The sequence below is a fragment of the Panthera tigris genome, chromosome X (assembly GCF_018350195.1).
Source record: "Panthera tigris isolate Pti1 chromosome X, P.tigris_Pti1_mat1.1, whole genome shotgun sequence".
In the NCBI taxonomy this organism is placed as follows: Eukaryota; Metazoa; Chordata; class Mammalia; order Carnivora; family Felidae; genus Panthera; species Panthera tigris.
The window spans coordinates 17,763,652-17,784,652 of NC_056677.1; the positions used below are offsets into that span (position 1 = coordinate 17,763,652).

Genomic DNA, 21,001 nt, shown 5'->3' on the forward strand with positions numbered 1-21,001 from the left:
ACCTCGTGTACCACCAGTGTGTGCTAGGATTTCTAACCCCACAATCTGGCCACATGCACACCCTTCCACAATATGGTCAATTGCTTATGTTTATGCTGTGACAGTGCATCAGACCCCAAATATTCAGGAACTATGCCTCATGTCCTGTGGGATTCAGAAAAGTCCAGGAAAAAAAAAAGTTTAAAAGCTCCTTTAGAGAAAGCACAGATGACTCCATGTTGATGGAAGAGAAAGATGGAAATTTATACTAAAGCAGTGTGCCCAGCATCACAGTGTGGGAGCCATTTGAGAGTTAAACCCAGAAACCTCAAAAAAATAAAAAATTAAGTATTGAGTAAAAACAATATTGAAAGTTACCTTCGTAATTGTATTTGTGTTCCAAAATGCCTATTTCCCCCTCCCCTTTTTGGGGTGACTCTTAAGTCAGTGGAAACAACCAAAGAATTTGTTTGCTGGGAAGACAGGAGGAGACATAATAGCATACAGACTTTACAAGATAAATACCCAAACCTTGGGAATAACACTTGACAGGAAATGATATATTCTAAACACATGGGTCAGCAAATTTAATTGGATATAAAAATGGAAATTGATTTTTGTTAATGGCTATCATGAGCATGTCAAAAACATATAGATTGAAAAACGTCCAAAAAATAAACACTGCATTTTTTTGTAGGCAATCATTTGATTCTTAGTTATAACTTTGATTGTCTTACAATTGAGCACAATTGAGCAAAAATAGCTTCTCCCTCCTCAGTCGTACCTTACCAGCCTTATATCCTGTCTCATTTGTGCCCTATGAGTCGCGCTTTTCTTGAAGTTAATTACCAAGTTAGGGGTGAACAATCACAAAAGGTCTGAGTTATTAAGCAAACAGGCTAGGCGTCACAGAGCTGATGTTAAAACAGAAATATGCCTACTTACCTGGATGGCTCTGACATTGGAAACTGGCTGTTTCGACATATTCACGGGGTCTTATCCCTAAAAAAACAAGTGAGAAACTGTTAAAGGTGGCGGCATTGAGATTCTCAGTCTTGATAAATTAGAACTTAACTCATGATTCAACTGGGCAGTCACCCCTTTCACTGGCCATATATTCTTTCCGTCTCAGTTTCCGAAGTTACTAAGAGACTCTCCTTCCTAATGCCTCGGGGAGAGGGAACACTAGAGCGCCCGGATAAATCATTCAGGAGGAGAAATGCTGAGACGCCTTGCCCCTGATCGAATGATAGGCAATGAGAAACTTGAAAGGCGCTATCATCTCCTTCCCTGCCCTCCTGCCCCCACTGCCAAGAGCAGCAAAGCAAAGAGGTTGTGGGAAAAAAACACCTTTGTTTGGGGCCTCAGAAGCTCTCCGCCTGAAACTGAACTTGTGATCTGAATGAGCTGTTGCCGGGGCTGTGTGTCAGTCCACTGGGAGCTCCTCCTCTCCACGAACACCCAAATAGAAATGGCCTCAACTATGTTCTCACTCCTGTGATGCCCTCGGCTCACTGTGCACATTGTCTGTGTTCACTGTGCACAGCCCTGGGAGACGCTGTGAGGATGGGGCCACCTCTCCCCACACAGTGTGTAGACCCCAGGCTCTGTAAACACAGGCAGCCATAAGCCTCACCTGTCTTCTTTTTTTTTTAATGTTTTTTCATGTTAATTTACTTATATTGGGGGGGCGGAGAGAGCACGAGCAGAGTAGGGGAAGAGAGAGGGGGAGAGAGAGGATCCCAAGCAGACTCCGCACTGACAGGGCAGAGCCCGATGGAAGGCTCAGTCCCATGAACCTCGAGATCATGACCAATGCCGAAATTAAGAGTCAGACTGAGCCACTCAGGTGGCCGTGTCGTCTCTTCTCTTTCGAAATAGCCTCAGAAGGCAAATAGGACTTACATGACTATGTCATTTCCCCAAGATGTAGCAGTGCTTCCTTCCCAAAGGACTTGTGCTTTCTTTCAGATCAGGAGACCTGGCTTAGAGCACAGTGACTAGTGGCCAAGGTTTTCCTGGCGCTAGGGGGACAGAGAACAGCCCAGCTCTGGCATGTTATCACAAGTCTAAGTAGTGTCATAGCTAGGTCTATTAAATGTTGACAGGCCCAGTGGAAAAAGGTGAAAATTGAGTGAATGAAAAACATACTGCTACTTAAACCCAAAGTATAAAATGGGTTGAGTGACATTCCTCTACTGACTGGTGTAAATGCATGTGCTAACCTGTGAATAAATGAACACAGACAGCAGCGTGGGCATTTGCTACAAGTTCTGTGCAACCTGGCCTGTGTCACTCAACATTTATAGGCCCCTATCCTCTTCCTCAAATTTTACCTGATTCACAGGCTGTGGTGAGAATCAAAATGACATAATGTTCCCCAAACTACCACGTGAACACTTAAGCTTGATGCAAATATTTATTGTTTTATTGCCACTGTCCACAGCTAGTGACTTTTCTGTACTTTCCTGATCTACAGCTTCAAGTATGGAAAAAGAATTGGTGGGGGTGCCTCGGTGGCTCAGTCGGTTGAGTGTTCGACTCTTGATCTCAGTTCAGGTCCTGATCTCACAGTTGGTGAAATTGAGCCCTACGTCGGGCTCTGCACTGACAGTGTGGAGCCTGCTTGGGATTCTCTCTCCTCTCTGTCTGCCCCTCCTCCACTCATGCTCTCTCTCTCCCTCTCAACATAAGTAAACATTTTTAAAAAAGAATTGTGGGGCGCCTGGCTGGCTCAGTCGGTTGGGCGTGCGACTTCAGCTCAGGTCACGATCTCACGGTCCGTGAGTTTGAGCCCCGCGTCAGGCTCTGGGCTGATGGCTCAGAGCCTGGAGCCTGCTTCCGATTCTGTGTCTCCCTCTCTCTCTGCCCCTCCCCTGTTCATGCTCTGTCTCTCTCTGTCTCAAAAATAAATAAATGTTAAAAAAAATTTAAAAAAAATTGATGTGGGGCGCCTGGGTGGTTCAGTCGGTTGAGCATCCAACTTCGGCTCAGGTCATGATCTCACACTCCATGAGTTTGAGCCCCACATCGGGCTCTGTGCTGACAGCTCAGAGCCTGGAGCCTGCCTCAGATTCTGTGTCCCTCTCTCTCTCTCTCTGCCCCTCCCCCGCTCATGCTCTCTCTCTGTCTCAAAAATAAATAATAAAAACATTTTTAAAAAATTTTAAAAAAAGGAATTGATGTAGTGACGCCTCCACCACGTGTAAAGAAAAAAGAGCTGAAAACTCTGAAAAACATGTTCTTTTAGATTTTCAAAGTCTTAGGTTCTATTATACGAAGTCAAACAGTTACATAATTTTTAAAATCTCGAATCCAAATATAAGTCTTTGGAGTCACATACATGAAAACAATGAGATTTTTTAAAGTTTCACCTGAATGTTTTGGTAATACATAGATATATGGCCTCTATCCGGAAGAGTCTAGTTAGAATCATTTTCATTTTGGTTAAAAAATTAAAAAGTAACAAGAAATTGAACAATTAGGAATGCATTTTTCTCTATGACATGTTTCATATAGATTTCTGTCTTTCCTACAGTGTCAAAGATTCAATGAAGGCTTTTTAATTTTTGGATCTAGGATACATAGTTCAATTTCAAAAGGAAAAGCTTAGTAGTTTAATATTTAATGTCTCTATTCCTCAAAAGCTATTAGAAGTCATGCAAAGCAATAGTTCTCACAGGACTTTAAACATCTCCGTATATAGTTTTCTCTGTGTGTACAGCTACAGTCTAACCAATATCACTTGAAACTTTTAAAAAGTTACTGTACATTGATTTGAAACATGAGAAGTAGGAAATTTCTTTTGTTATTACAATAGCATGTTGAAATGTAAAAAAAATTAGGCAATGAATGATTGTATTATTTATATGACATTGATTTTTTTTTAATTAGGCTGATTTTGTTTTTTTTTTCACTAAACTATCAGATTGCTTTGTTTCTTGTGGACCTCTGAGGCTAAAAGATAGATCTATCTTGGGCTTTGTCTCCTATATAGCCTCTGTATAATCTCATTTACATATGAATTCCTTCTTAACATATATGTCAATCTGCAATAGAAACATCTTTAGAAAATTGGTCAGATCCCAGCTCTCATTCCTTGGAAACAGGCTATATAACATTTGTGTAAATCAGTCCTGCAAGCCGTTCCCGCTGTCCTCATTATTTGCAGAGAAATCAGGGCAAAGCACGCTGATGAATAAAAATAGACAGTGTTCCCTGGCTGTTTCCCTGGCCCTGCATTCACCTCCGTTAGGGATGCAGTGTAGAATGCACCTTCCTTCTTTATCTGCACGCCTCGTCTCACCAACAAAAAAGAAAGCTATGCCTTAGACACACAACTCTACTCACAGCTGGCCCCAGCTTTTCATCCAAAGAGGTACTCTTTAAAGCACTCTATTACTGTGTCTCCTGGTTCTGGCTAAAATTTGGGAACACGGAAAGTTTGACAAGACATATTGACTTTTACAAAGCCTATACTATAATGGAAATGCTTGCCAGCTTAGCACAGTTGGGTTTTCCTGGAAGATCTGCAAGTCAGTGGGGGAACTTTAACGGTCTGTATGCTGAGTCATATACAATATACCTCTGCTGATGTTTTGATTGGGCAGCACCTAATATCTGACTTCTAAATAAGACTCTTACACTTACTAAAAATTTGTCAACATTAATATCACTGATTTAATAAAAAGGGATTCAGAGTAAAATAAATCAATATCTGGATAGAAGGGGCTTTGTTTGTTCTTTTTCAAGGTCTACTAAATGGCTGAAGCTCACTCTCACAGGGAATTATCTTCTGTCCCGCAGCTAAAAATAATCCCTGAGAAGAGTGTAGAAAGATGTTCAGCTGTATGAACCGACTAACTCCTTATTCACTTTGCCTGAAATATGCCGAGAGGCAAGAGACACTCTCATCGTTGCCATGTCTCAGAACCTGGTGCCCACAGAGACAGACAAGTGCTGCCCTCCACCCTGCTGGGCATCGGGAACACCTGACCAAAGTGGCGCTTTCAAAAAGATGCCTTTGGAATGTTAATAGATCCGTACGTTGATAGAACTTTATCATTGGGGCCAAGCCCGGTGCTTAGGGAGAGGGGCAAAGCATTTTAAACTTGTACTGTGCGACAACTCCGGCAATCATTTGCATTTAGGTAAATCAGAGAGCTAGCATTACAGGTTTCCTCTGCTGCAAATTCTCTTGATTATTTCTAGGCTTACAGCCTGAATCACTCTGCAGCTGACTGACTGTAACCCTGGCCATAAGAATGAAAATGACATGATGTTCAGGATCACAGTCATCCTATCTGAACCGTGGAAATTTTTGTAATGGCACCACCAGTGAAAACTAGTTTTAGTTCAATATTCTTTCAAATAGCTCCCTCCCACACACACACACACACACACACACACCTTATAAAACAGGATCAGCAACAATACCACTGAACGGTGAATTTACACAGAAGCTACATTCACTAGTCACAAGCCTACAAAGTTCTAAGTAGTCACTTCAAGTTAGGTATCAAGGAAATCTTCTTCAGAAATCCCCAGCTCCCTGAGCTGGGTCCTCTTGCTTACCTGCTTTATGTATTTGTTTACTGCCTAAGGAAAGTCCCAAGCAGCCAGATGCAAGAATACAAGGCTCCTCAGAAGGTGGAAGGGACGCCTGGTGTCCTCTGAGCTGTGATCTCAATTCCGATGCTTTGCATGTGGCTGAAATAGCTCAAGTGTTCGGTGCCTCACTCAGTACTGAGAGCTGCTCCCCGCTCGGGGCTAGAGGGAAACTCGGTTTCAGGCTAAGTGTTAAAGAGAATTCCTGTCATAGCTCACAGTTGTTCTTCCTAAATATAGAGTTTGATACAAACCATATACTGGCTTCCTCCGAAAGGCTTGACCGTGCTGAAAGCAGGGCTCAAATGTCAGCCGGAAGGTGGCTACGGAATCTTACTGCCCTCCTAATCTTCCAGAAGATGCTGGCAGCACTTTCTCACATGTTCTGAGGGGACACAGTGAAGTTCAAAAAGTAGGAAAAGTTTCTATCTTTAGCATTATCACCCAGAGGCCAGAAGATGAGGGGTGTTCAATAAAAATAAAAATTAGAGAGAAGCAGCATGGCACCAAGCTGCCTATCAGGGGCACAGACATGCAGCAGTGTTTAAGTCCTAGCTTGGTCACTGAGGAGCTGTTAAATTTCTTTCATGATCAGTACTCAATAAATGGCCACTAAATGATGATAATTATAATATTATGTTGAACTATAAGACATCACCCTTTCTGGGGTGCCTGGGTGGCTCAGTCCGTTAAGCATCCAACTTTGGCTCAGGTCATGATCTCACAGTCTGTGAGTTCGAGCCCTGTGTCAGGATCTGTGCTGACAGCTCAGAGCCTGGAACCTACTTCAAATTCTGTGTCTTCCTGTCTGCCCCTCCCCTGCTCATGTTCTCTCTCTCTCTCTCCCTCTCTCTCTCTCTCTCTCTCAAAAATAAATAAACATTAAAAATTAAAAAAAAAAGACATCACCCTTTCTGTAGGTCATAAATGGTCCCAGATCAATCAACTCAGATTTGGTGCCAAGGCTGAGTCCTTGCCTTCTGTGCTCTACAGCCTCTACTGGTGACAATGACTTTGATCACAGACCATACGAGACAACAGCACAAAACAAAACAAAGAGGAAATATCTGTTTTAAATATGACAGGGGACAGGACCAGGTAGGAGGCAAAATACATTTTAAACAGAACACTGCCAAATCCTAAGACATATGCTCATTATTTTCATTTTGTATGGTTTTGGGGGTTGAGAAGGATTGGATTTTCTTTCTCGTGCTCATCATTTTAACGCTTTTTTTTCATTTTTAAATGTTTTTTATTTATTTTTGGAGAGAGAGTAAGCAGGGGAGGGGCAGAGAGAGAGAGGAGGACAGAGGATCTGAAGCAGTCTCCTCGCCAACAGCTGACAGCAGGGATGCCAATGCAGGGCTTGAACCCACGAACCACAAGACCATGACCTGAGCCAAAGTCTAAAGTTCAACTGACTGAGCCACTCAGGCGCCCCAACACTACTTTTATTAATCCATTGATTTACTTTGTTTCTTCAGTCTCTGGAACTTTACACAGAGGCTCCCTTCAGTAGAAGGATCAAACAGAGCAAGCACACTTATAATTCATCCACTATATGAAGGTATGAGTCCCTGGCAGTGTAGTCAGCCAATGAGCTACCGCCAGCCACCATCCCCGCCCAGTTCTCTCATTATGTGAGGAAAAGAAGGTCCTGTTCATATGAGCCCCTGAAGTCACATTTCTGTTCCCTGCAGCTGAATGCATTCCACACGGAAGAAACTAGCTTGTTTTCAGGTTGGTAAAAAGAAAACAAACTTTCTGTAGCTAGAAGGCCAGCAGATAATTGCAGTTCATGTCAGTTTGCAGCTCACCTTTCCATTCCATTCATGTGCTGTTTAAAAGAATCTTTAAACTTCAGTTTAAGCACCATGCTTTGAGATCATGTGGCACAAAAAGTGAGTTATTTATCACTGGAGAACAGAATACACTCAGCACCTTACTATTTCTCTACATGTTTGGCTACTCTTATGTGTCTAGAGCTCTTCGCCAAACAGTAGGTTGCATCACTCCTTGGACAAACAAAACAGTGAGCCATTCTTGACCCCTTGCCTTGCAGTTGGTACATCAATTCTGCCACAGTCCTTTTGCCTTCAGTGACCCCTCAGTAGCCAGTGGTGTTATATATTTCAAGGAAAGTTCTCTCAGCAGCAGTGTCCTGTACACAGGCCTGGCCCGACTTGGGCATGGCTGCTTCTGTGGAAGAACTGAAGCGAGCTGCATTATCAGGACTCCTTTGGTCATAAGTGACAGAAACCCAAAGTGAACCAGTTTCAGCCAAGAGGGGGTGTGGCAGATACTGCTGATGCCTTTCTCAATATCACCTGTGCGCTCCTGAACTTCCCTATAGCTGTAGACATTTCCCAGTACGCTGTCAGCTTCACACCTCAAAAGCCTGAATCTCTCTGCCTCTCTGCATTAGGGCTCTCTCTGTCTCCAAGACAGGTTTCCTGGGTGTGCTGCAGGCATGACCTATAGTGCCAGGGAGCAGACACCCTAGGGACAAACCTCAAGTAATGGGGATGGTGGTAAATGCTCCACCTCCCTGTCTTCCGATGGAATGATTCCTCAGTGTGATCTACAGTTTCCCAGAGGTCCCCAGCAGAATTACCCGTACTTAAAGACTGTTTCTTTTCTCTCTCCTTTCATTTGTATCTTCCCAGTAAGAAATAGACTCATGTTGTGCCCATCCACTTGGTAATTGTCACTCACCAATCCAGTTACGTGTTACTGTGTGCCTGGGGCTTCTTCTGTTATATAGGTTCCTTAAACTGACAAAGTGACAACAGTAGTAGAAATTTCAAGGGGCTGTGGTAAGAGGTCAAAAATAAGTATTTGGCTTCTTGGTGCTTCTGGGAGACCACACCTGGGAGGGCTCTTTAGTTCACTGCTATACCCCCTTCGGGAAAGAACCTCATCCACAGGTGTGAACCCCAATGATAGGTGACCTTGCCCCTGGCCAGAAGTTGAGTGACTCAGGGTGGGGGCAATTAGAACCCTGGGATTTTAAAGGTTCTTTTTAATGCTTATTTATTTTTGAAAGAGAATGCAATCAGGGGAGGTGCAGAGAAAGAAGGAGACAGAGTATCTGAAGCAGACTCGGATACTGACAGCAGGGAGTCTAACATGGGGCTCGAACCCATGAAGTGTGACATCATGACCTGAGCTGAAGTTAGACACTCAACTGACTGAGCCCCCCAGGAACCCCAGAACCCTGACATTTTAAAAACTAGAGTTGGAGAAATAGATTTGGCACTCTCTAAGGAGGTCTGAATTCTTGGTTCTGGTTATTTCTGAGGGTCCCCTCCACCCCTGCCACAATATGAAACTCCAGTGAACCTCTCTGTCTTGATTTGAATTGTCTCAAATCCAGACACAGAGACAAGGCTGCAAGTAATGGAATACCTGAGTAGCAGTGGTTCAATCAGTAAAGTCATTTAGTCATCTCACAAGTCTAGAAACCTGAAGGGAGGTAGTTCCAGATTGGTTCAGAAATTTTATGAAGTTGAAAAACCCCAGGAAATTTCTAGTTCTTTAATCTGCCACTCTCAACAAGTCAGCTTTTCATCTTCATGCTTCTTACCTCATGTTCTCAAAATGGCTGCCACAGCTCCAAGAATCAGGATCTTCCACTAACATCCAAACAAGAAGGAAAAGCAGGGATGGTGGAAAAAAAGAGCTTTCCTCTTCTCAAGAAACTCTCCCAGAAGCCCCAGCAGATTTCCCCTTAAATTTGGTTAGCTGTAATTATATCTCATGGTTGCAAAGGAGAAATAAGAAAATCTCCATTTTATAAATGACACCTTTATAAAAAACACCTTGAAAAAGGTAAAGTCATATGACTAAGAAGTGTCTGAGTCAGAACCGTAATCTAGGTCTTCAGCCTCCAAATTCCAGAGGTTTTTTCATGTTCCTCTATGCAAGCCAACAGAAAGAGCCAGGGTGCTCATACCATTGCCCCATCCCTGAATGTCCTCATGGATAAGACTCTTATCATGTGCCCCAAATTACAGGCTTCTTTCGGGGTCCTCTTTCCTCAGTTCTGCTCTATTGTAGGTCTGCCTATAGTTTGGGCAAAGAGTAAAATAAATCATATTATGAAATTTTTAAATGAGTTAGTTAATAAATATTTGTACCATTATGTATAAAGATGTGACCCCAAAAAACTTTGTATGCTGACAGAAAGAAGAAAAATTGATAAATGAAAAATGATTAACTGGGAAGAATTATGAAAAAGAAAGTAGCTGTGATCTATGAAAACACTTTATTTTCCCATAACATTTACTTCTATGTTAAATTTTAATTTTTGACACTGTAACTATGAACAAAGCAATGCTTGGCTTTTTTAATATTTATTTATTTATTCATTCATTCATTCATTCATTCATTTATTTATTTTGAGTGAGAGAGAGAGAGAGAGCGAGCAGGGGAGGGCCAGAGAGAGAGGGAGACAGAGGATCCCAAGCAGGCTCCACACTGTTAGCAAAGAGCCTCCTACAGGGCTCAAACTCACAATCCATGAGATCATGACCTAAGCCTAAACCAAGAGTCAGATGCTTAACTGACTGAGCCACCCTCGATGCTTGTTTTTAATCCAGGAGAGCAGGTGACAAGGTTTGTCCCCTGGGGTGCATACTATGTGATAACTTCTTCCGTCTATGATTTCTTGAGCCACTTGTCTCCTTAACCCCGGTCCTTCACAGTGACACAGCAGCCATGTTTATGACTCTTCCCTTGGAATGTAGCTTACTTCCGTGAGTAGCCACAGAGAGGAAAAACAGTTTTTCCAAAAAGAAGTAATGTGCAGAGTTATAACTCTACCCACATGAAAAAATCTTTTACATAATTATGCAGAACAGTTTAGCATCTCCTTGTCTGAAAACTCCTCATTTCAAAAAGGGACCTTCATTTCATCTTTGTATAGCTCAACAGCTTTTTCCCCCCAAAGTATTTTCCTTGCAGATATAAAAGAGCTATCTAGCCTTGGAAGTGAAATTCAGACCCCCAACTCCAAAAACATGGTGCCTGTTTCTCTGTCCTCAGAGAAAATGCTGGCATCCACCTCTCAGTCACTCCCAGCTGGGAGAATAAGATTTCATTCATTTATTCATACATTCATCCATCACTTATTTTATTAAGTGCTTACTATGATTAGGGCACTGTGCTAGATGTTGAGGGTTTAAAAATGAGTAAGATATAGTTCTGTTCACTATGGTCTGGTGGAGGAGACAATAAATAACAAGGTGGTTATTGGATTTGTGTGCTGTATTCAAACTGCTATGGGAATTCACAGGACGGTGCCCCTAACTCTCCCATGGTGCTGAGGGCTTCACAGAGAAGGATATGTTTCAGCCCAGTATCCAGAGCTTATACTAAATGCCAGCACCGTTCTTTCCCCACTGTCACTGGGGAGAAAAGAGTGAATAAGCCTATGTTCCTGCCATCAGTACTTACACTGGGGAAAAGAGGGTACAGACCAAGCTAAGTAAACAAATAACAAAGTAATTATATATCCTATTAAGTGATATGAAAACAGACAAAAGGCTGAGTTAGAGAATAAGTTGGGGGAGGTGTGGCAGGAGCAGCATCTCTCCAAGAAGTCAGATTTATAGAGCAAGAAAAGAACATTTCAGACAGAGGGAACTGCATGTGCAAAGGTCCTGGGATGGGAAAAGACATTCTCAGGACTCAAAAACAAAAACAAAAACAAAAACAATGCAGCCCCAACACAGTGAAGAAAAGCATGAGACAAGGTGAGAAAGAGAGGCAGAAGCTAGCAGGGACTTCATTGGCTGTTTTGGCAAGAAATGCTGATCTTCTTCTAAATGTAGTAGGAACATTTAGAAGGTTTTAAGCAGTGGAGTTGCCTGATTTCAGCTTTGATGCGCTCCCTCTCACTGTCATGTGGAAAGTGGACTGTACTAAAACGAGCAGAGAAGAAGGGAGAACCATTAAAAGGCTAGAGATGATGGTGCCTGAACAAAGGCATTGACAGTGAAGATAAAGACCAGAAGAGAGGTTTAAAATGTATTTTACTAATAGAGTCAAAAGTAATCTTGCTAACTGATTGGATGTGGGAGGACAAAAAAGCGAAATGTGGTGCTTTGGGGGTGGGAGTGAAGTAATGAGACACATCTGAAGTGCTGGACGTAGAGTCTGACACATAGTAAGCTCTTAGATGGGCCATGAAGAATTAGAAATCCAGTGGTGGCATCAGAGGGAAGCGTTTCCACAGACTGTGGGGGCTGGTTCCAAACCCAGATCACTGCAGGTTGTGGCACCAATGAAGAGTTGAGGCTGCGAGTGGACCCATCTCTTCTAGATCTGTGACTAAGAATGGAGAAAAAGGATCGTAGTTGGGTTTGGAGATTTCCAATATGGAGAGAATTTGAGGCAGCCTGTATCTTATAACAGTCAGAACAACATTTAAACATATTTAGAAGCCAGAGTGACAGGGATGATAAAGGTCAAAAGGAGGTCACTGATGAGTGAAGTCCAGAGAAGATGAAATCTTGCCCATAGAGGCAGGAACACATGTTCTTTCCTCTGAGGAGGAAATAAGCTGATCCCAAAAAAGGTGGTAAGAGGGTCTGTGGGGTTGAGAAGGAGGAACGGGGAAAACGGAGGCCACCTGACAGCCTGCCTCACCTTTCTAAAAGTCTTGAACAAGAAACCAGTCATAGAGAACAGGGAAGAGCTGAAAGTAGCACCCAGCAGTGTTGAGGATCCAGCTGAGGTTGGAAACCTTGCTGCCTTGGACATGGCTACTTTGTCAACAAGGTGACTGCTCTGTGGGGGTATTAGTTCTAAAGGACACATGTCTTCAGTTGGGTTCCTCCAGAAGCAAATCTGGATGTGAGGATTTGTGTACAAGTGATTAATGAAGAAAATGTTTCCAGGAAAAACTGGGAAACAAAGATGAGATCTCAGTTCCCATAGAAGGTATCGTCCTTTTGATCTGGAGTGTAAGAACTTATTCCATAGAGTTGTTCTAACCCAGGCAAAGGAGTGGGGCTGTCATACTCCTGTACCTGTCTGTCATTGCTTCAGGGCTGCCCAGGGGAACAAATTTCCAGGGCTTTTGGCTCTCCTTACCAGCTGTAGAGGCCTGCTCCATAGGCCGGAGGGCAGGCCTCAAAAAGAGCATTGAGGTGTTGGAAGCAAATGCCTGGTGAAGCCAAGAGCAGACAACAAATGGGGAAACAGGATCTGAGGGGGTCTGGGCTGGGTTCCATCATTATCTGCCCAACACAGCCGTCCTTTATGGCACATAGGCCTCAGCAAAGTTGAGCAAAGTCTGACTACATTGGCATCTTGTATCTAAAAGGCCAAGTTTATTTAAAACAATCTTACAGGGGGGCCTGGGTGACTGAGTCAGTTGAGCGTCCAACACTTGATTTCGGCTCAGGTCATGATCTCACGGTTTGTGTGATCAGGCCCCCTGTCAGGCTCTGTGCTGATGGCGTGAGCCTTCTTGGGATTCTGTCTCCCCCTCTCTGTCCCTCCCCTTCTTGTGTTCTCTCTCTCAAAATAAATAAAAACTTTAAAAGAAACCATCGTACAAAGTTATATTATTGCAATGTTGAACACTTCTGTTTCTTAGCGGTCATGTTCTATGAGTGTTAAAATAGACTATTTTTGCAGAGCTTTGGCTGCCCATAAATGTATTTAGAAATGTATTTTCTGGAATTGTCATATGAGACCTCTATAACCTAGCTCTTTTTCAAATATGAGGTAACTCTACTCCCTTTGGTGTTACATGGTAGATGGAGGAGGGTCCTCCTCCAGGGTCTGAGGCAGTAACAGTAGTCACCTGACACAGTACCAGAGATCTGGAATGTAACAGAAACTTCACTGCAGCCTGTGTGCCCTTGAACAAAATTTTTATCCAACTGGAATTGCACCCAAGGTCATGATCTTTAAAACTGGGGAGAATCACAGTTGCACCATATACTGTTCAGGGCAGTTTCCCAGTCTCCTTTCCTTCCTGTCCTACAAAACTGGGCTTTTCTAACCTAGATCTTGGAACATAAATAAGACAATATACTTGTAAACAACTGGGTCCTCCTAGAAAGAAAAAGGAGTAAACCCCTGACTTACTGCATGTTGCAGAGGCAGTGCTGTGAATTCAGCACTCTGTCTTCTCTTCCCGGCACATAGGACACTATATTTTCCAGGCCCACTCATTTGGATGGGGCCATGTAACTGAGTTCTGGCCAATAGGATGTGGGCCCAATTACTACAAGCCCACAGTACTCAATGGTCTGTGCACCAGTGCCCATTTGCAGATTGTTGCAAGTTTGCAATAAGCTTATACAGAAATTTTAAAGTAAGTAATTAGGGACTTTTATAGCAATTTGACATTACCACTATATCTAATCAGCATTTCTTTTTCCTAGTAATTCATTTTTGTTGCATTTTTATAAAAGCATTGGTCTGTGATTGATTTAAAAATTTCATCCTGAGAAGGTTTAAGAAGCACTACTCTAAGCCATTCCAAGCCTGGCCTTTATTTTTTTTTATTTTTTAACATTTATTTATTATTGAGAGACAGAGAGACACAGAGCATGAGCAGGGGAGGGGTAGAGAGAGGGGGAGACACAGAATCTGAAGGAGGCTGTCAGCGCAGAGCCCGATGTGGGGCTCGAACCCACAAACCATGAGATCATGATCTGAGCCGAAGTCTGTTGCTCAACCAACTGAGCCACCCAGGCGCCCCCCAAGCCTGGCCTTTAAAAGCATCCTGTGCAATCCAGACCTGTCTCCCCCATCTATAGCAATCTTAGAAGCCACTGCTCCTGGATGTCATAGCTGCAAACTGCAGAAGGATCACTAGACCCACATGAGACTCTGACATGAATGACAAATGAATGCTCACCATGTAAGTCTACAGACATTCAGGCTTGTAACTGGCATGGCCTAGGGTCATTTAACTTATACAAGGGATTATTGCCATCTTTCTGGGAGTTGGGCCAGCTGGGGCTGGAGGCCCTATTTCCAGAATGGGTGTTTGGCTCCCATGTCTGGCGCCCTTCAGCAGGGATGGCTAGAAGGTAAGTCAGCTGGGGCTGACACCCAGAATGCCTACATGTGGCCTCTCTAGGATGGTGCCCTCAGGGTACTTGTCTTCTTACGTGGAGATTCAGAGTTCCAAGAGCAAGTGATCTAGTTAAAAGAACAGAGGCCACATGACCTTTTACGTCTTGCCTTGGAAGTCACATAGCATCACTCCTGCTGTACTCTGTGGCCGAAGTAGTCACAAGCCTGCACAGATTCAAGGGAAGAGGACATGGACCTCCCTTGCTATGGGAGGAATGCCGTAAAATTTCTGGCCATATTTTAGTTATTTTTTTAAGGCTGAAATCCTTTTATTTTTTTAAATATAATTTATTGTCAAGTTAGCTAATATACAATGTATACAGTGTGCTCTTAGCTTCAGGAGTAGATTCCCATGATTCATCGCTTATATACAACATCCAGTGCTCATCCCAACAAGTGCCCCCGTCAGTACCCATCTGGCCATATTTTAAAACCACCTCACCAGGATTATGATTTGTGGTTCTGGCTCCATATTATCTTATATTCCTTTCAAGCCATCTGATCCAGAGCCTTACCCATAGCAGGCATCCACTAGGTGTATATTGATGATAGGAGAGGGGGAAGCCAGGAGTATTGCTACTGTTTTGAGGATAACTGAGTATGTGGTTGTGGGAATTTGAGTTTGCAATAATTCACGGATTCAAAGAGTCACATTTTTTACATTTTAACATCTCTAAAATTGACACTTGTTACAAGTTATGACATCTTAAAAATAATTTTTAGCACTTCTTTTTCTTTCTTAGGGTACATTAGATGACTGTGTACCATCCACCCAGTAGCTTATCAGTTGAAATACAATAAATGCCAGGGACTCAATATCTACAAGATGGAGCCTTAGCTAATAAGAAGCAATGAAAGGAAAGTAAATGATGGGAAAATGCCTGCTGCCGCTGAGCTAAAACTGATAAGCCGACAAAAGAGGCCTGATGGACAGCTTGCGGTCAGTGCAATAAGACATTCCTAACATAGTAAGGAACCCAGAAGGACATCATGTCCAAACTCTTGCCCAATAGCTGCCCCCCCACCACAGTTGCTCCAAATGTCCTCAGTGTCTAGACATCCCCCCCACACACATACCCCATGCCATAACAGAAAATGCCATAAGCCTTGGAAAGGGGCAGTTGAAGTTCATATCTGGGCTCTGCCATTTCCTCTCTCTGAATTTCTATTTCTTCATCTGAAAAATGGGTATCTATAATAACACCTACCACCAAGTGAGCCAGTAGAAATAAAGCACAGGGCCAGGCACATAGTACATGACCCATCAATGTTATTTTCCTTCTCTTTTCCTTCACTAAACTCTCCCATTGTTTCAAACTTGTCTATTTTCTTGAAGCCTTGAGATAATCCTCTTTGTTACTTTGTAGGCCTTGAGTCTCTGCTTTCTTAAACAAAATTATTGAGAATGTTCTCAGACTATTTCATATTCCAAGGTCCTAATCCCAAGTCTGAAGAATCTGACACAATGGCCCCATTTTAACTTTAGGAATATTGCCATCAAGTCACCCATGTCTCGACCTCCCACTCTTTCTGAAGGTTTTCCCAGCTGTTTCACTAAGCCATTCATTCTTTTTTTTTCCAATATATGAAATTTATTGTCAAATTAGTTTCCATACAACACCCAGTGCTCATCTCAAAAGGTGCCCTCCTCAATACCCATCACCCACCCTCCCCTCCCTCCCACCTCCCATCAACCCTCAGTTTGTTCTCAGTTTTTAAGAGTCTCTTATGCTTTGGCTCTCTCCCACTCTAACCTCTTTTTTTTCCTTCCCCTCCCCCATGGGTTTCTGTTAAGTTTCTCAGGATCCTCATAAGAGTGAAAACATATGGTATCTGTCTTTCTCTGTATGGCTTATTTCACTTAGCATTACACTCTCCAGTTCCATCCACGTTGCTACAAAGGGCCATGCTTCGTTCTTTCTCATTGCCATGTAGTACTCCATTGTGTATATAAACCACAATTTCTTTATCCATTCATCAGTTGATGGACATTTAGGCTCTTTCCATCATTTGGCTATTGTTGAGAATGCTGCTATAAACATTGGGGTACAAGTGCCCCTATGCATCAGTACTCCTGTATCCCTTGGGTAAATTCCTAGCAGTGCTATTGCTGGGTCATAGGGTAGGTCTATTCTTAATTTTCTGAGGAACCTCCACACTGTTTTCCAGAGTGGCTGCACCAATCTGCATTCCCACCAACAGTGCAAGAGGGTTCCCGTTTCTCCACATCCTCTCCAGCATCTATAGTCTCCTGATTTGTTCATTTTGGCCACTCTGACTGGCGTGAGGTGGTATCTGAGTGTGGTTTTGATTTGTATTTCCCTGATAAGGAGCGACGTTGAGCATCTTTTCATGTGCCTGTTGGCCATCCAGATGTCTTCTTTAGAGAAGTGTCTATTCATGTTTTCTGCCCATTTCTTCACTGGGTTATTTGTTTTTCGGGTGTTGTTGGTTGTTTCCTTTGCTGTGCAGAAGCTTTTTATCTTCATAAGGTCTCAGTAATTCATTTTTGCTTTTAATTCCGTTGCCTTTGGGGATGTGTCGAGTAAGAGATTGCTAAGGCTGAGGTCAGATTACTAAGCCATTCAAACCAGGGGGAAAGAAGGCACATGGGTGGCTCAGTTGGTTAAGCATCCAACTTCAGCTCAGGTCATGATCTCATAGTTCATGAGTTCGAGCCCCACATCAGACTCTGTGCTGACAGCTCAGAGCCTGGAGCCTGCTTCAGATTCTGTGTCTCCCTGTCTCTCTGCTCCTCCCCATCTCTCTCTCTCTCTCTCTTTCTCTCTCTCTCTCTCACTCACTTACTCTTGCTTTCAAAAATAAATAAACATTTTTTTTAAAAGCAGGGGGGAAAGAACATATAAAAGAGGCTCCCAATTCAGAGGAAGAAAACAGGCTAAATTCACTCATTTGTTCATTCAGTCATTCAACAAATATCTTTTGAGCATCTACCATGTGCCATAAACTGCACTAAGCCATGAAAATAAAGTGCTGAACAAGACAGGCATCCTTATAGTGTTCACAGTCTATGAAAAAGACAATAAATACAAAGTCACTACAAAGAGGGGTGGCTTCACTCAAGGCAGAGAAACCTAATCTAACTGGAGAATCAGAAAAGGAATCTGTATTAAAAGCAGACCCTGGGAGAAATTGTGTGCAGGTAGTTGCTTTGGGAAGCCATCCCTAGGAACAGGAACAAGGGAGCAGGGAGAATGAGATGAAAAGATTTTTGTAAAATCCAATGAAAGGTACCATAATGAGCAACTTGCCTTTGTGGGCAACTGAGGCTCAGTCCTGGTGGGGACCCTTTAAGAAACCCGTGGGGAACACACCTCAGGGTTACCCCACCAGAGGACAGGAAGCTACAGGTATTTACCCACTGGCTCTGTCTCCCATTCCTTGAGGGCTGCCCCCAGGAGCATTAATGCACATACTTCTGAGTTGTATCAACATCAGTGTTTCTTGGCCAGGCACTACTGACATTTGTTCTTTGTTGTGTGTGCAGGGGGTGGGTCCTAGACATTGTAGGTTGTTCAGCAGCATCCCTGGCCTCTACCCACTGGATGCCAGTAGCATTCATACACACACACCAAAGTGTGACAACCAAAAATCTCTCCAGATACTGCCAAGTGTCCCCTGGTCTACATGCAGCTGAGCGAAGCTCCAGTGCCAGAACATTCCCTTAGTTCGAGGAAGAAAAGGATGCTGGAGATGAGGGGTAAGCTGTGGGGACATGGGGCTGAGTATCAACAGTAGCCACTGCAACTTCCCCCAGGAAGTGACAGTGGTTAAGCTGTGACTTGGAAGAATGAGTAGGAATTCCCCCTCAAAACTGGAAAACAAGACTGGAAGCACACTTGTTTTGTTGATGATGGAACCCCCAGTGACATGTAGTAGGAGCTCAATTCAAACTTAGGCTGCTTCACATCAAAAGAAGTGTGAAGAAACATAACCTAGGTGAGCAAAGGGACAGAGTTCCATGAAAACCTTCTGTCTTAAATATACCACCCTCACTCGCAGAGGGCACAGCCGCATAGGCACAGGGCTTAGCAAATGGAACATGCTTGGCTGACTTTCAGTCCCACTTGCCCCCTTGTTTACCCCCGTGTATATCCAGGAGCCCTGCCATAGGCCCCACCCTGCACCCACCCCTCCTTCCTTCATACCTCCAAATCAGCATGTACAAAAGTCTGTGGTGTGTGGGGAAGAGGCTGTAGTGTATAATGGAGGAGGGTTGTCACAACACACAGCTTAATAAACAACTTTAAGCTATTGTCCTGATTTCTTTGGCTCCTCCTGCTGTGAGCATCACTAGCTACCTTTCTCCCCAGGCCTGCATTCTGCCATGTTGCTCTCTCTGACCTGCTCTCAAGTCTCTTTGTAGTTGTCTCTACCTGTGGCTCTGTCTGCACTTGTCTCTCTTCGCTTTTTGTCTCTCAGTCAGTCTCTGTCTCCCCCTCCCCAACTTTTGATCATTCCTTCCAATTTTTTGTCTCCCCCTTTATTATGTTCTCCCTCCATCATGGCATCCCACCCAGGGCCATTTGTCCTGCATTAAAAGGTTTGGAGGGGGGCACCTGGGTGGCTCAGTTGGTTAAGCATTGGACTTCAGCTCAGGTCATGATCTCATGGTTCATGAGTTTGAGCCCCTTGTTGAGCCCCGCGTTGGGCTCCACACTGGCAGTGCAGAGCCTGCTTGGGATTCTCACTCTCTCCTCTCTCACTGCCCTTCCTCTCCTCATGTTTTCTCTCTCCCTCTGAAAATAAATAACCTTTTAAAAATATTTTTTTAAAAGGGTTGGGTTAGAGGGGTGCCTGGATGGCTCAGTCAGTTGAGCGTCTGACTCTTGGTTTCGGCTCAGGTCATGATCTCATGGTTTTGTGGGTTCAAGCCCCACATCAGGCTCTGTGCTAGCAGCGTGGAGCTTGCTTGGGATTCTCTCTCTCTCCCTTCTCTCTCTGCCCCTCCCCCACTTGTGCTATCTCTGTCTCTCTCAAAATAAATAAACTTAAAAAAATATTTTTAAAGGTTTGGAGAGGCAACTCTAATCCCTGAAACAAACATGCTCATTTGCTGTGTCCCTCTCACCCCATTTCCTACTCCACAGGTGGAAAGGTGTGGCCTTCTGCATTTAGAAGGGCCAAGAGTCAATGTAGGTTTAGGCTTTGAAAAGAAGGCTGGCTTTTTAGGTGAACCTGGATGAGGTGAAGGAAGTTTCTGTGATGCCCATGAGTTGGCAGTTTGGTTGGAAGCCACAACTCCATGATGTAATAGAGCCTAGTTTGCCTCCTGTGTGCATCTGTTTCCTTGAGGACCATATCAGGAGGTGGGGTGGGGGAGATAACGACTAGTAAAAGATTAATCTGGATATTCCTAAGTTCTGTGTAAGAACTTTCTTTTAAGTTTGTATTTTTAAAATCACCTCAGAACTAGGCAGAAGAAGAATAACTGTAAAGTTTCTAAGGGAGGCATCTGCTTGTCATGCTAAACCAAATGGTTTTAGAGCAGTAAGCCAGAGGGTTAGAAAAAAACATCCACAGTTAGATCATGCCAAGCCTTAGAGAATCTGCTATGCACCAAATACAATTCTAGGTGCTGTAGGTACCTCAGCAGACAAAACAGGAATCCCTGCCCTCTTGGATCTTATATTCTAGGAAGAACCTCCAGCTCCAAGCCTGGGCAAGTCAGTGAATAATGAGGTAGGGAATTCTGGGTTGGGGCCACTATGGAAAAAGCATGTTTGGGGGCAGAAAACAAAGTTTGGCTTGGACAATGTTAAGTTTGTGATGCCTATTAAATCTCTAAATGGAGACATAAAAGAAGTTGGACATCCAAATACAGAGTTCAGGAAAGAAGTCCAGGCTGTGATCCAAATCTGGGGATCACCATTGCAGAGGTAGTATTTAACACCAGGTGGTTAGATGAGATTTCCCAGAGAAGGAGTGTAACTAGAGCAGAGATAGGGTCAAAGTGCTGAACCCTGGAGCATGACAACATTTAGAAGTGCAGGGGAGACTGAGGATTGGGGAAGGGATGGGGGCTAGTGTTTCATAGGCCCAGCACTTCCATTTTGCAAGGTGGAAAGAGTTCTGTGGATGGAGGGAAGTGATGGCAGCACAAAAATGTGAATGTACTTAATGTTACTGAGGTATAGCCTTAACAATGGTTCATATGGGGGGGCATGTGACTGGCTCAGTCAGTGGAGCATCTGACTCTTGATCCCAAGGTCATGAGTTCAAGCCCCACGTTAGGTGTAGAGATCACTTAAATAAATTTTTAAAAAGTTTTGAAAACTTTAAAAAATGGTTA

The 21,001-nt window shown here is 43.5% G+C and overlaps 1 protein-coding gene across 4 annotated transcripts in view; it reads right to left on the reverse strand.

Moving 5' to 3' along the window:
* SMPX (small muscle protein X-linked) overlaps positions 1 to 21,001 on the reverse strand; it is a 72,763-nt gene that overhangs the window by 16,965 nt on the left and 34,797 nt on the right. Inside the window, exons 1-2 of one of the 4 annotated variants that reach the window (XM_007087842.3) lie at positions 5,554 to 5,885; positions 925 to 981 (exon numbers count right to left, since the gene is read on the reverse strand). In XM_007087842.3, the coding sequence (XP_007087904.1) occupies positions 925 to 963 (39 nt within the window). In that variant the 5' untranslated portion in view covers positions 964 to 981; positions 5,554 to 5,885. Of the gene's footprint in view, positions 1 to 924; positions 982 to 1,329; positions 1,439 to 1,884; positions 1,906 to 5,553; positions 5,886 to 21,001 lie in introns of those variants that run through there. The other 3 variants (XM_042974777.1, XM_015540095.2, XM_042974776.1) reach the window with 3 other exon arrangements.